This window comes from Actinia tenebrosa, unplaced genomic scaffold, assembly GCF_029948245.1.
Source record: "Actinia tenebrosa isolate PJP-AT-01 unplaced genomic scaffold, QUT_ActTen_1.0 PGA_scaffold15__27_contigs__length_11533743, whole genome shotgun sequence".
Lineage (NCBI taxonomy): Eukaryota > Metazoa > Cnidaria > Anthozoa > Actiniaria > Actiniidae > Actinia > Actinia tenebrosa.
In genome coordinates this window covers 402526-419200 of record NW_028292575.1, presented here as the reverse complement: position 1 = coordinate 419200, position 16675 = coordinate 402526, and the positions used below count along the sequence as shown (strand labels likewise).

The window sequence follows — 16675 nt, the reverse complement described above, 5'->3', positions numbered from 1 at the left end:
ACAGTCAGTTAGTACAGACAGGCAGTCAGTCACGGACAGACAGTCAGTTAGTACAGACAGGCAGTCAGTCACGGACAGACAGTCAGTTTACAGACAGGCAGTTTACAGACAGGAAGTCAGTCACAGACAGGCAGTCAGTCACCGACAGTCAGTCACAGCCTGCCAGGCATGGCGTCACAGACAGCCGTCAGACATACAAACATAGGTATACACAGAGAGACACCAAGATAGTTGAGACAAACATACGATAATCTACCTCCCAGACTACCTCAGAGTATTGTTAAGTCAAAATGAAGGGGGAGGTTGGATTTTGTTCATGCGATGTTAATTCACAGAAGGGACCATATGATAAAGCGTATTGAGACAGGTTCTGCCAATGATATGACTTTATCTCGCCTTGTCGTACGGAAAACACAGAGCTAAGTGGAAATGGATCGCTTGCAGAATGGAGTTATGAAGGAGACTCTTGAAGTGCTGGTTCAGGTGCGAATTCATCACGACTTGTCGAAGTTTGTGTGTGCCAAAACATACCCTGCGCTGTATCAAACGTCTAAACTAGCCTGCGTAGCTACCCAAAAGAATTGCCTTTTCTCATTGCCCTTCGTCATCTTCCCCGTCCCTTTTGGGCGCAGACTACGTCTATGTACGTCTAAGTCTAATTTCATCATCTTGTCACTTGGATATTTGACAAGCTAAAGTGATGATTAACTACGATGTTAACTACGCGGATACGAGTCAGTCTGTGAGGTTAAAGCTGTTTAAAACTTTTCATTACAACATGCTTGCAACGACTTTACAGCTCTTGTCGCGACTTCCTTGTGTCTTGTACCATGTCTTGTATCATAGCTAATATACCTAGACATGAACTATGGTCGTAAGGGAAAATCGATCCAGCTTGCAGCTGCAGGGGATCAGAACGTTTTGTGTTTTGTCAACCAAACACGTTTAATACGAGGATAGAATCGAGGAGTGAGCATCAATTTGGTATCATCAAACGTCAATGATTGATGTCAGTCCAGGGGATTGCTACTATTTGGATAACACATTGCTTTCGATTTGACCCTGTTGAGCTGCGCAACTGTTGTACTCTTGCGGTGATGAACAGCGAAAACAACGTAACAAGTTAACAGGGAGATGTCTTTACTTATTATCACATCGTTGTGGAGTTGTTGTCGTCGTTAGACAAATTGTACGATAATAGTACGATTTTGTGGTGATAGAACCCTTCAGTTGGATGCCTCGAATCGAACTTATCCTATCATATAAAAGAAAATGTAAGATAGAAAGAAGAAGTATAGAGCATATTCAGTTTGGTGACCGTCTATAAAACTGTTATATTGTGACTGGGGTCAGAAGAAAGAAGATCAAACTAGAGCACGCAGTTTCCATGCCGTTGCGCGATGAACAGATGTGACAAACATTGTACAAGACGACACAATTTCAAGGATTCTCATTATAGCTTTTTGGTGACCCTCTATCAAACTGTTAAATCATAACTGGAGTCAGAAGAAAGAAGGCCAACATAGGGAACACAGTCTCCGTGTCGTTGCGTGATGAACTGATGTGACAAACATCTTACAAGACAAAACAAGTTCAAGGATTTTCATTATAGCCGTATTGGGGGAAACCGGGATAAAAACTATTGTTGGCGTTTGTGTATTACATATTGTAGTTCGCCAAGTGCGCACAGTCTTTTAGTGCGCGTCTAGACCTAGATCCCATACTGTAGGCAATTACTTGGAACATCAATATACCATATACACTGGATCTATAAGCCAGCATATAGATAAGGTGCCCATGACAAGGAGTGTCCATCTCCCATACTGGGTCTGAACCAGCATATACCCAGATCAGGAGCCCATGTCAAGGAGCATCCATTCCATACTGGGTCTTAGCCAGCATATACCCTGATCAGGAGCCCATGACAAGGAGCATCCATCTTTACTGGCTCTCAGCCAACATATACCCAGATCAGGAGCCCATAACTAGGAGTGTCTATCTTCCATACTGGATCTATAAGCCAACATATTCCCAGATCTGGAGCCTATTATTAGGAGTGTCCATCTCCCATACTGAGTCTGAGTCAGCATATACCCAGATGGGAAGCCCATTTAGCTAGGAGCATTCATCTCCCATAATGGGACATGTACAAAACCAGCATGTTCCCCATTGAGCAGTTTATTTATGCTAAAAGGGTTTATTTTTTTAGCATAATGAGTGTGTGCGAGTATATCCCACTTCAGCAAATATCAATTTCATGGATACTGCAAACTTTCCTTTTTTGTCTAGGAATACAATCGTTTTTCCTCAATTAGCAGCTGAAATATGTCTGCGCGGCCTCGTTGACAGGCTACTAGGATATAGAATTGCAGCACCACTAAATGCTCCAAGATAACCTCACTTAGTGAAAGTCAGATGGAGGTTGATTTCCAAAGATAGCCTGGTAATTACGGAAGATTTACAGTTAAACGACTTCAACCGGGGCAAGCAGTATTTTTCAGCCAATCACAGCCCGACTCGAAAAATGGCCACGAGTTTTTTTGGAACACTAACCAATCAGAATCTAGTATTCCCACTGTTTATTTTAATGTCTGCGCAGGCATCTTCAAAAGAACCAGTTTATGCAATATTTCAAATCCAGCTCCGCGAACCAGAAAGACCTTAGATACTTCAAAAACAATGTTTTCGATACGTCACGTTGAGTCTGGTAAACCCTCTTATCACTGACCTGCTTTTTAATGCATTTTGTTGAAGTAACTGGAGAGCCTCAATCGACACTTGTATGGTATCCCTGTGGCGTAATCTAAATTGCCAGACGACAAAAAACGTTTTTTTTAAGGCGAGAAATACTGGACCTAGCGATAAATAACATCAAGTGCGTCGTTGGTGTTGTCACCACAGGACTCCCAATTTCAATATTTTCCAGTAATTTGTACGTGACTTGATGACTCAGTAGCAACATTAGTATTTATCTAAATATTTGAGAAACTTAAAAGCAAATGAACACATTGCTTTCATTTTCAGTGATTTTTTTAAACTATCATGATTGAAATAAGATTTCAGGTTTTTCAAAGTGTATTTTTCAATGTAGTCCTAAAACTCCAAGAAGCCTAATATTAGAGAGTTTTAGATTTACGTTCACGGCAAACGTGAAACGTCAGTTGACCAGTAAAAAATTCTTTTAAATTACTGAAAAAGAATCGCAAAAAAGTCCAAGTTGTAGAAAAACAAAAGAGTATTTGCGCTTGGTGAGAAGGTTTGTAAAAGGTAAAGTAAAATAAAGGAAAACTATGAAAACGTGGTCACGTTTGCCGTTTGCGGGGAGAAAAAAAGTCAATCTAAGACTCTCTAAATTATCTCGGTTTGCACCTCAAATGTTGTAGCAAATCTGCGAAAATATATATTTATCACTACCAGAAATAGCATAAATCAAGCGGAGATATTTTTTCACGAGGATAGGATTCTACATGACCACAATTGTGTCTACTGCGTTGTGTTCTGTATTACTATAATATACGTTAGTTTAGCGTCCCATCCCAGCTTACCCCAACGAGATATTTTTAAAATCTAAGTAATTATGTTAACAATAATTTTAAGTATTGCAAAATGATTTTTATAATTTTAAACTTTTTAAAAAACTAGTATTTCATTGTTCCAACACGCTGAATATTTTATATTTTTTTAGTTAAAACATTATGGGATAGCTTTTCTGATGCTTCTTTTGCCATCCCATAATTAATGACAATCTTTTAATGCATATTTTAATAAAGAACAATAGCCAAAAGCTTGAAATGGAATAATTAAAAACCAGAACAGTCAACAAGTAGGTCGGGTCCACAAATTTTAAATTTTCTTGGCCTGTAATTAAAATGTATTTCCCTAAAAAAATTGAAAGTGAAAAGAAATTGAAACAAAATAAAAAATATTTTTAAAAAAATTACAAAATTGATTGGATATCAAGATGTAACGTTTCAAAACGAAAAATATTTTTCGTCTAGCCAGTCGTCATTGGCTGGAACTTATAATCAGTGTTGAATAAATTACCATGTTGAATCATAAATTTGAGAAAAACTAAAAGCAAGTCGTTTCCCGCTGCGCGTTTCTTAAACAAAGAGAAAAGGGTTAATCGAGGTAAATCCACAATAATAACTTCGTACATTTTTCCAAAGTTTTTTACAGGTTTTGTACTTAATTGCCAGCCATGAATATTCTGTACACTTCAAATTCTTTGCACATACAAATCTTATTTCTTTATATTCTTCTATATATTTTTTTAGATTTTTACTAGTTTTGTATGAACAATTTCCATATGGAACAATAATTGTGATTGGATATTTAAATTTTCTAAAAATCTGAGAAATTAAGTCAAGCGAGAAATTTAAGTGAAAATCCTCAAAAATGACTTGTTAAAGAGGTGAAATATTATGCTATAACTTTTGATAACTTCCATAATATATTTCAATTTATATCTGCATATTATGTTAATAACATTTAGAACAGTATTTTTTGTGCGTTTTTTTATTATTAAAGTAACTTTCACCGTTTTAGTCTTTTGAAAAAGGTCTCAAAATTGAACTTTCTCGTAGATTCGTTTTTGACTAAAACTTGCCTTGATATTGCAACTATTCTTTTTTCCCATGCATATGCCTTGATTAACACAATAAATCAAAGTAATAATGACAGCAATTTATCTAAGTAGTATAACGATTGTGTGACAACACGGCAAATAAATGGTCCAGCCAAACCTTCCTCCATTTTATTCACTTGTTACACCTTTGTTTTTTTCGTGTTTTTGTTTGTTTTTTTCGTTTTTTTTTTATCGTTAGAAACAAGAAGCCACTTGTTTGCTATAACCTTTCTTTTTCTCAATGCAGTATTTCAGTCATTTTTGACTTATTTAACACCAAGTCCATAGTCACGCCAGAAGCCTTTAATCGTTCTAGAAGCCACGAAAAAATAGATGTTGACATAGTCGGTCAAAAACACAGGAGCAGAAATTTCAAAGAAATGAATAAAGGAAGAGAGGGGAGAAAATAATGCTGTCGAATTCCAGGGTCAAAATTAGCTTGACTAACTTGGGTACTCTTGATGATTGTCTGGAGTGGGTTTTATTGTGCAAATGATAGAATAACGGCTATTTTTATAGCTTGCTCGGTATACTTCTCCTCGATGCATAAAATAACAATATAGACCATTTACCATGGATTTCGGAAATCGAGTATATATCTTAATTCATATTTCTAGCCGATTTCTTGCAGGAATTCTTTTTCTAGAACTTTGGTCATATACCTCAACGAATCTGTTCCGCTTTAGCTAGTCGACTCTTTCGGTTGTATCTTATCTTCCTTGAAAAGCAAATATATTTCAGCATGAGCAAGCAGAAAGAGCAGTGCTTGTATAGAAGTACGAGTTATTACGTGTTCGCTATCGCCGGTTCAATATGATAATTTAGCCAAAGAGATACCGGAACTATTTGCGAAGTATAGCGGTTGACCAAATGTACTGAGAATTGCGGTCTATAAATCCAAGACCGGGCTCTGCGTGTTTGTACGAAGGCTTCAGTCGCCACGATACACCGGAACATCAATAATTTAGCCGTCTTCAGTATTAGGAAAAAATATACATACATGTAAAGTTGTACAATAGATTACTATTTCTGTTCTCTTTCGAAAGGAGCGTTCGTTTGGTTTTGATGAAAAGACGAAAATGCGCGGATTTAATTTTCTAAACGAAGTGACTTGAGATTTTTTGAGGAAAATCCCCGTGCCTTTGATATTGTGCACAAAACGAAACTCCTCATCGAATCGGATCATGCGCATAAGACTTCCATGCGAAAACAGAAAAAAGACACATACGAAAATCAAACGGTAAACTACTTCGAAACAATTTTGAAGGTAGTCGAACCAGACGGAAAGACTCTGTGAAACTGAATGAGCTAAACGGATAAATCTAGGTAACAAAGTAGCGGTTTGTAGGTCCAAAGCACCGGTAGAATCGCCACTAGTCGTCCATGTCATGAATAAATTTGTGCCGAATGTATGGCTCAGAAGATATGCTGGCCAGCTGGTTAGAACAATAGCCGACATGCCCATATTTGGCGTCATTACTTCAGATCGCTGCAACATATTCTCGTGGTAAAAATGAATTTGAGGAGATTCTTCGCTCGCTAAGTCGCTTTTCAATGCCCCGGGAATGGGGATTTGTCTTGGAAACACTGAATTTATCTGCAGAAAGTCCTCGTTGGCACGATGAAATTGACAATTTCTCGGCCTGAAATAGACAAGTCTCCATTAGGTTCGTTCTGGGAGCCGTAAAACAAGGACTATGGGATCTCTTCTCTCCAACACTAGACCGACCAGTACATGGTAAGCCCTTACAAGTTTCGTTCTGTTTATTTCAGTTTTCACCTCTTTTATAGTCTAGTGAGGTTCATAAACAAACCAGTGTGGCAAATACTCGGTTAGTGTGTTCGACTTCGGGGGAAAATCCTTCAGTACGCGGGACTTATTTTGACTGAGCCCGGTCAGTTTGTCTATACGTTTCGCGTTTAGGAATACTCGACTGCCCCTCACAACATGGCGGTGCTGACGGTGGCTTTTGGTTTAGAGCGTGTATATTATTGACTGAGGATAAGACGCCATGTCCTAAACCTTAGGCCAAGCCATCGAAAAGAACGACTTGTTGTGGAACTTAAATCTTATTTTCAACCCGGTAGTTCGGAAGCCAAATAACAAAACGCCGCTCAAACGCGAGTCGATCGGTCGACTGTAGAAAATACATTTGCTGGCGCATGCATTATTATTAGTTTAAGCCGAGATAGATCGCTTTGGGTTTTTATTTATTATCAATTTCTTGGTATTTCGCTAGGGTTTTTACCGACTTGATTCTGGCGATTCCTTTGAGTGATTCATACAGTCATCGATGTAGAAAGGGTTTTTCCTTAGAACGGGGATGAAGATTTCGTTTATCTATTGCTAATCTCCATATATTCATAGGGCCGTAGGCTTCTGACTGGGTGTCCAACTTTTTCTGAAATTATTCCAAATTCATTTCTTGAAATCTGTGAGAACGAAAACGCGTATGTTTATCGAATACGCCGCTTTTGGTCTAGATATATTTTCAAAAATGTTGAGTCTGTTTTGGATAAAACCCTCTCAGGGCACGCGAGTACAGTAAAAGCCGTTTCAGTCGCTACACTATAATATTTTTCTCCATTTTTACTAGCTTTTTTTTTGTCTTACGAGATGTGTCCTTAGAGTCGACTCGTTGGATAGAAATTACTGTTCACGTTGACAGCATTCAAGAAGATTCCTTTTACGTTTTACTTGGCTATCATTTTGTCGATTGATCTTGACTCTGTCGTAGTCGACTTTATGTGTTGTGGTACTAGTTATTCTGATAAATAAAGCGAAGTGCTGTCTCCAAAATCTTTTCACCACAATTCTAGTGTGATTTCAATTCACTGCAAAGTCATCTAGTTTAACTGGAAAAGAATCACTAAGTATTATTTTGACTTTAATTTAGCAGTAAATTTGACGAGCGAGTGCTTGTTTGATAAGGGGGGATCGATCTTCTCTTTAGCGGCGAATCCATAGGCCTTCAATCTTATTTTACTGTTTATATTTCTAACACTTGATCTGGTCGAATGTTTGTGATCGGAAGAGCAGATTTAACCATCTTTCACTCCGTGATGTTAGAAGATTGAACTTTTCCTGACTATATGAATATCCTCTTGGGATTTTAGAAAACTTGCTTTACATGCAGATTTACATTTACGTGTACACACAAAATTGATTTCTGCTGATTTGTAGCACAGAATTTGTGTAAGTTCCAGTTTGAATCGTGCTTTTGGACTAGTGGGAATCGTAGAATTGTTGTGTAAGCCTTTATCCTCACCCAAGCAGTTATACTTGGATGCTAAAGTAATATTTATATTCGATTGAAACTATCAATTAGCTCTTATCTTCTACGGATCCCAAACCTTTATAATGTGCGAATCAAAAATGTTTGGAAAAGAAAGGCACGCTTCTCTATCGCTATCGTAATCTTAGTATGAAAACTACCTCTCTTGCTCTATGAATGAACTTGATCATTTTCGAGATTTTAGTTTTGGAGCAGTGGAAATCTTTGTACAAACATGCATCTTCTAAACAGGTAGCCGTCACAGGCAGTTGAGTTGAGCTTTGTTTATGTACACCGGCATCATTACTTGGATGGTTTGTTTGTTACCTTTTCACGTACTGAACACGCCAAAACAGAGTAGGTAAAGGGTCGTTGGTTTTCTATAAAGGTTCTTATCGAAGTTAATAAATCAATTTGTTTGTCGGTACCCTCGAATCTTAGTTCTTTTACTTGAACAAAGTAACTGATTTCCAAACTTGTACTTTATCTCCAAGCTCAGCCAATGGACCTCTCTTGGCATTGTTTATATTTGGTCCTCTTATAATCAAGGGAAATTTTTTACAATTTTTCCACAGCAATATACTACTATATCTAGTCTAACTATTCTCCCAGTGCTCAAAAAACTTATATTTTACATCAGTAACAGAATTGTATTTTCCAAGCCGATGTAATCGTTATTTATGCTATTTAGGTAATTTAGAATATTCAGAGGTTTATCAACACCTTAAAATGCGTCCCTTAAACTAAGATGTAGTCATTCTTCAGTGCAAAATAATTCAAATTCAAATAGACATCGTACAATTCAAACACAATCAGTCCAGAAATGAAGCTTTGGTAATTTTGAGATGCAGTTTTTCTTCAGTAAAGGGTTTATTTATTTAATACGACACTATGATAATATATGAGCTAGTCACAGGCACATACATTTGGGTATGTAACAGTGTTGTTTCATGCTTATGTATTTTTGTGTGTGTGATTGTTGCCTATATATGATCATATAATCTTTGTTGAGTGTATACTGTCTTGGTTCTGTATTTATGTAATTTTTTGTGAAAATGTTGTCTACAGTCTTGATGCAAATCTGAATCACACTGTGTTTTGAACATATGAACTCTTTCAAACACCATTTTTTGGGGCTTCATTTATTTGGTTCATGCATCTTTCTTTCCTATATTCTTTATATATTTTGTTGAAAACTGTCATAAATTCACATATTTTGGTCATGTGTGCTATAATGTGTGTCTTTATATACAAAGATGTATGTTTATACACATGCTTCTATATTTTATATATATGCATATATGTGTTGTTTATTGTTTATAGAATGTTATAGACATATGATATTTTCTGCAGTATTTTGAAATGAGCAGCCCTCCCAAAAGGGTAACTTTAAGAAATCATTGAATTCCAAATGGCCAAAATTTTGTATCGAATGCCTCTATAGCTACAGAGAAAAAATTTAAAGAAGCATATTTTTTTTCATTGCAAGATGTTCAAAATACAAGGTTGAAGGATTCTGTGTCATTCCTTCAAAACAACACTTCGCATGAACACCAATGAACAGTTTATGAGAATCTGTTACATTTGAAGTGCTATTTGAAAATATTTGTATACCAATTTGTTTGAGCATTTGGCAAAAGATTTCTCTTTGCAGTGAACAATAACAACATTTGATCAAAAATATACACCAATCAATAGAAATAATTGATAAACTGGTTACATTTTATTTTATTTTACCAGATGTATAGACTTGTAACATCTTTATTACTGGAGGGTGTGACTTAAAATCCTGCAGGCTGCATAATATAGTCTAATGCTCATATTTTACATAAATATATGTATATGTATCTTCTATAATAACAGACTTTTATTAGTTAATATTTCACAAATCTATTGATATACTCTGTGGGTCGTAAAAAAACAGCAGATCTAGACCAGAAAAATTTTCTAGACACAGTGTTTCTATTAATATGCAGATCATTCAAAAATCAATGTACCTGTTCATAAAATTATAGTTCCATATATTTTTTTATGTGTTACATAAAGTACCAACAAAAAGTAATTAATATCTCAAAGGTCAGTTCTAACAACTCTCACACAAAGACAGTAAAGAGTCAAGCTAAATCTACTTTAGATTTATTTTGATTTTTTTTTACTCTATGGAGAAGGTGGTTTCGAAAAGGTAATATAGCAGTGCAGAGATATGAATCTTGATGAAATATCCTGCTCTTTTGCTTGTCTAAGTTTTAAAATATTTTTCAACATGCAAAAGACAAAATTTGTACTTTTATAGTGTTTCATGATATTTTATATAATGCATACATCTTTACTTTTCAATATGGTACTGTGATGTGTTTCTAGAAAATGATGTAAACTGTGCAAGGAAAGAGTGATATTTGCACTACAATGAAACAATGTGACTCCACCATTGAACAAAAGATGCATATTTATTCCATTAATAATTGTATCTAAAAATCCTAATATTTTACTCGTCAATGAATTTATATAACTTAAAAAAATACATTTCCAAGAAAAAAGCTTCTCATTTTGTGAGGAAAATAGGCAATTTTTCAGACAATGTGCTGTCGTTCCAAGTGTCTTTATCTTGAAAATCCTGTCAAGTTTGATGTCCCACAAGTTTGTGAACAGCCAGGGTGTATTTAATTAGTTGATCAAGCACAGTCTGAGATTTGACTACATTTTCAACTTCCCGTTTAACCTTGTTACACTACCGAACAGAATGTTTGGTAACTTGTAATAATCCTTAGTTTTCAAATTGAAAAATTATATTTTTGTGTCATCTTAGAATTCCATAATATCCCTTTGAACTATGAATTGATCTTTAAAAAGAAGAAAATATGACAACCTAAAGTTTCCTTGTCATTTTTTTCTTTTCTTTCCCTTTCTTTCTTCATTTTTCTGTTTTACAACAACTGTAAAGGAAATGCCCTTAGCTATAGATAAGATATTTTCTTTTAATATCAAAGTATATACAAAAATAAAATTGTAAAAAGAACTAAGTTTTTTTAGCTGCAAGCCGGAGATTTTACATGTTGTCGTTATTGTACTCAAATAAAATGAAGCTTAATTAATGAGCATATTTTTTAGTAAAAATGTCAAGATTGTCCTTTAGCATTTAAATTTGGGAATTTAAAACATTGAGCAATGCTCATGCATTTACTCCTGTATTTTAGTAATTTTGAAGAAAATTAATATTGCACTTCTAGGTTTTGACTTATTTTCCAAGGCAAATGTTTTGACAGATTTCTGACATTCCTCAGACAAATAACTAACATGGTACTTTTTCTTCACAGCTTTCCTAGAAAACGCGAGAGAAGCAAATATTCCCCATCAGGGGAGGAGTCTTCTGAGAAACCTGAACCTGACAAACTGGCTATTCCAGTACCTCCACAGAGAAGGGAATCCTTCTTGTATAAGTCTGACAGTGAATTTGAATTAGCATCAAAATGTGTAACATCACGGCACCATTCATTTAGCGAAGGGTAAGTTTCCTTTAGATTTTGCGGAATTATATAGATGGTTGCTTTTATTCCCAAGAGAATAGAATAACAAAGGTGATAGTCACATCACTACCTCCCCCCCCCCCCCCACAGTTAACGATTGTCAATAGTTCCATGATACTTTGGGAGAACAGAGTATGACATGTTGCCATGGTGGGGGATATGACAAATAAAAGAAAGTAAAAACATATACTATATATAGACTATAATGCATGTATGTTGGAGCATTGTTAATGGGTAATACATCTCCTTAATTTTGTTATTAGTTTAACAAAAGGTATACAGCTGTACTGTACTTAACTGACATTTTGGACTAAGTTTCTTTGTCAATTAAAGAACAGGGGCTGCGGAGAAACCTAAAAAGTGGGAGGCTAAGATTGGAAAATATAAGAGACTAGTATGGGAAAAAGTGGGAGGGGGAGGGCAAAAATTAAATAATTTAAGATTATAGTATGGGAAAAGGGAAAAATGGGGTAGCCCCCATGCCCCACCCCCCTCTGCAGCCCCTGAAGAATCAAACAATGTTCCATACATATATCTTGTTTGATTTCAAACTCATGTCATGCAAAAATAATTTGTAAGATGATAGCTTTTAATAATAGCAAAAGTTTAATATGAACAATACTCACATTAATTGTTGTTTTGTTTCTACAGTACACGAGTTGAGGAGCTGGTTACTCCATTTGCACAAATTCTATCCAGTCTTCGTAATGTCAGAAACACGTTTGTTACTTTAACAAATGCAAAAAAGGAAAAGTAAGTTTTAGTCCCCTTCACAGTTCCTTGTGTTGTCTTGAAAGGTAGCTGTGCTTTTCCATCGAAGTGAGAAGAACGGTGAGCATGCAATGATAGAAACATATGAATAATTGTCCAAGGTGTTAAAAAAGGTTTCTATCATTGTAAGTTCACCTTTCAAGGCATGGCTACCTTTCGAGATTGCACAGGAAACTGTGAAAGGGACTATTGTTGATAATCTATAATGGTTTAATGTTTATGCAAATATATTTTTTAGAAATAAATTGTAAAAATTAAATAAATAAATAAATAAATATCTATATACTAAATGCATTTCCTTTATTGTTTTCAGAAGAGGAGGGTCTGTAGGCCCACAATTAAATAAGACTAATTTATCTGATCTTCAAAATAGTATAGGTAAGAGAGAAACCACATTACATTCTTAAAGGACCGCAAATCTGTCATAGTAAAACTTGTACTTGAAATATTCAAAGTCTTGAAACTTAGGCAAGTTTCAAACTAAATTGTGCCAGCTTTGTATATTTTTTTATTTAAATTTAAATCAAATTAATTGGAAATTTTACATTGGTATTTCCACAGAAAAAGTTTTTCACTGAACAAAATTAGATTAAAAAACTCTTGATTTTTATTGAACTTGGGGAAAAAACCTTGCAGCATTAAGAAGAATAAATGAGTGACTTAGATTCTTATAATTAAAACCTGTGTCATAGAGGAGACAGGCAAGCATTCATAAAGATGCATAAGATGAGTAGGAGTGTTATTTCAAAACATATTTTTCTTTTCTTTTTAGGTTCCTTACAGATTCCTAGGGATGAGAATTATCAAATTGTAAGCTGCTATTTTAAAAATCTTAATTAACTTTAGCCATGGCATGTACATAATTACTTTATACATCATTGGGGAAAAAACAACAGAATGAGACTCCAATCTGTGTAAAAATGCAAAGATCAAATTGAAAATTGAGAATTCAAGAAAAAAATGGTGAAAGAAAAAAAGAAAAAGGCAAAAAGAGAATTAATGGGAGGAAGCAATGAGTCACACTAGTCTCTGACCACGAGCCACGAGCATGAATTTAAAAACAAACGGAAAAAAATGAAAAAATAAACAAATGGTATTTAACAGTGGTTTTGCAGGGTGGCTCCTCTTCCACTGGATTCCAATTGGAATTTAGAAGTTGATTTTTGCAGCAAAGAAAACCCTCAGCACAGGAGAGAACAAACAAGCAAACTCTTAACTACTCTTATGACGTGGAGTCCAGGAATCTAACCTGGGTTGCCATGGTGATAGGTGAGCACTATCACCACTAATCCACCCATGCTTCCCAATTTAGTAATAATAATATTTAATATTTATAGAGCGCAACTTTAACATGTGAATATGATCAAATGCACATATAATGATTCAGGAATCTAATGTTCTTTGTTGTCTTGCAAATATAAGGTTGCAAATAACACTCTTGAAGAGCTGGACTGGATTTTGTATCAGTTGGAAACTCTTCAAACTCACTCATCTGTTAGTGAAATGGCTTCTAATAAGGTGAGTGATTTGTGACTTTCTTTATTGAAATGAATTTGGTTTATCCAAGCTATTTTCCAGTGTTTTGCCAACAATATCCTGACTGAACACATTTTTTTCTAAACCACTAGTTTAAGAGACTTCTAAACCGGGAGCTCAAAGACTTTTCTGATGCTAACCAATCAGGCAACCAAGTGTCTGCCTGGGTGTATAACACTTTTACAGGTAAAATACAGTACTTCCAGATTGATCTATAACATGTTTATCTTAGAATATTGATGGCATACTAAGGAGGGGCCATTAGTCTAGGGATCTTTTAATTTCCAGAAAATGCTTGTTGTAGCATTATAAAATTTCAGTTCCTCTACATGAACAAGGCATGCCTATTTTTTGGAACTCACATCTAAAGATGACCTGGCATTTTTTACAATTTTATTATACCGCCATTGAAGTAAATCTAAGTATGCTTCTCATTGAAGTGCATTGCGATTATAAGTTTGTTATATTTTTAACATTTATCTCAAAATGTTTCCAACACAAATTTTGTAGGATTGCTCATTGATTAGCATACTTTCATTGAGTTTTGGGTGCATGACAGAGGTTGCTAAGCACAAAGGAAGTGTAAGTGTCGCAAGAGCTGTAGCCCAGTTCAACTTTAGCTTCTTGAGTGCCTAAGCAACCGGCAAAGTGCAGTTAAAACGTGATAGAAGCACGCCAATCAACGACCAATGACCGATTCCATTATTTCAGCTCATTTTTTGATCATCATCATAATCTTTAAATGGTTTCATTATTGATTATACAAATATAATTTCATGTACTGTCATAAATATACAGCGATATACATTTTTAAATAATTTAAAACAAGTTCCATTATTTATATCTGTAATAAATAACATTAAATGTACTTAATTTATAAACCTCCCCTTGACAACAGCTCTGAGCCTATCCATTCAACATAAATAACCAACATTTTACTTAAAAATATAACACTAAAAGGGAATAAAAAGTAGGAATCAAGAATTAAATATCTTGAGTTAGTTGAAGAAATAATATTAAGATGTATTAATAATTGATTGATGAACCTCAACTTTTTATATTTAAAACATTTTTCATTATTTAATACATATTGAAACTACTTTTGCATTGAAGTACCCTAGAAATCTGACACTAAATACTTAAATTATTTATAATGTATAATTTATTATTATTTATTATTAGCCTCCCCCCCCCCCCCCCCCAGTTAAACCCCTCCTTATGAGACCTTTAAAGCCCACCCATCTGCTAAGAGATATTTTTTCACAACCCTCCCATTATTAGCCCATTAAAAACTCTTATGAAATCATATAAACCTGGAGCTTATAACTGGGATTTTACAGCCAGTTCCTGCATTCCTCCCATTGCAAACCTGCGTCATATCCTGTTGTATTTTCTTTCAACTTTATCTGCATTAAATCACAAATAGAAACTGCTAAAACCAACCTCTGCTAATCCCAAAGAAAGGGCTAAAATATTACTAGTGTGAATTAATACATAATGGCAATAATCTGGCTTCTAAAAAAGAATTTCTGAGAAAAGGCCACATATTTTCCATATTTATATTTTGGGAGCAATAGAATAAGCAAAATGCCTAATGCATAATAAATGATAATTGATAACTGTTCTGTCGAAACATTTATCCACCATTATTTATATACCAATCAATTTAATTTTTTGTTGTTCACCATATATGCATTGTATGGACTCGAGAAAAACACTGCTCTTACTCTACAAGTCTACTATGTCTGTATGCAAATCAGTCAAAAACTTTTTCTTGCAATAGCCCCTTTCACTGTTCCCTGTGCCATCTTGAAAGGTAGCCATGCCTTTGCATCAAAGTGAGATGAACAGTGAGCTTGCAATGATAGAGACCTTGGTCAATTATTCACATATCTGTATCATTACAAGCTCACCATTCATCTCTCTACCATGCAAATGCATGGCTACCTTTCAAGACGGTGGCGGTAACTGTGAAGGGGAACATTTTTTTGTGCAAATTTGTGGTTCAAACTTACCTAACAAATAACATTATAAAATGTTGAAACTTAAAGTAATTTAATAAAACTCAAGGGCAATTCTTTCATTGTCTTTATTAATTATATACATATTCATATCTTGATCTCACAAAAGTATACTCACGAAATCTTTTCTTTTTCTGGTTAAAATATGAATGCGAGCAAGTGTTTTTCTCTAGTGTGCATTGTATGTAGTCACATCAATCATGATCACCTCGTGAACACTCCTCACTTTGTGCATTCTAGATGACCTTGTGAACAGGAGATGTTCCCCCACAGATCCCGCTCCACCTTCACCTAAGGCTGCTTACTCCCCAATTCTCTTCAAGAATACGACACTGGCTAACCCTGGTAGGATCATGCTTACAGTATAACTAGGCATCAACCCATTGAAAAATTGCATTTTCCAAATGATGGGCTTCTGAGCTGTGTTACTGGCAAGGAAAACCTGACAAATAGGTTTTTCTTGTGTGTTTTTTTTAGATAAACAGCTGGAAATTCAGGCAGATCCTAATCAAAGTAAACCTAGAAAGGATTGTATAAGAGCACGCTCAAGGTCTATGGTTAATGGAGTCCGTAAACTTACAAGATTACACAGTTTCTCTGGGACTGTACCAAGGTGAGAATAAAATACTGTAAAACTGCCTTTCCACACAACTGTGGTTTAGCACAAGTTTCAATTAATAAAGATGACATTGCTGTATAACAAGTATAATAGTTAACAAGTATAACAAGTATGTATAACAAGTTCGAACTTATTTTTACATGACTGATGCATAGCTGCAAATAAGTGCCAGCCAATGGACACCTGTCTGGTAAAAATGACCATTATTTTGACTAGTAAATAATTCACTGGACATCTGACCAGCAACAGATTGGGGTTTTACAGGTCAAGTACGCCTTTAGTTTGAATACAGCTGGTATAAC

At 35.1% G+C, this 16675-nt stretch overlaps 1 protein-coding gene across 9 annotated transcripts in view; it reads left to right on the top strand.

Moving 5' to 3' along the window:
* LOC116288852 (3',5'-cyclic-AMP phosphodiesterase 4C) overlaps positions 1–16675 on the top strand; it is a 48024-nt gene that overhangs the window by 23199 nt on the left and 8150 nt on the right. For 5 of the 9 annotated variants that reach the window (XM_031695711.2, XM_031695704.2, XM_031695701.2 and 2 more), the window contains 8 exons: positions 11217–11405; positions 12078–12179; positions 12511–12575; positions 12970–13007; positions 13620–13715; positions 13826–13919; positions 15995–16099; positions 16232–16367. In XM_031695711.2, the coding sequence (XP_031551571.2) occupies positions 11217–11405; positions 12078–12179; positions 12511–12575; positions 12970–13007; positions 13620–13715; positions 13826–13919; positions 15995–16099; positions 16232–16367 (825 nt within the window). Of the gene's footprint in view, positions 1–6097; positions 6366–11216; positions 11406–12077; positions 12180–12510; positions 12576–12969; positions 13008–13619; positions 13716–13825; positions 13920–15994; positions 16100–16231; positions 16368–16675 lie in introns of those variants that run through there. The other 4 variants (XM_031695707.2, XM_031695708.2, XM_031695713.2 and 1 more) reach the window with 3 other exon arrangements.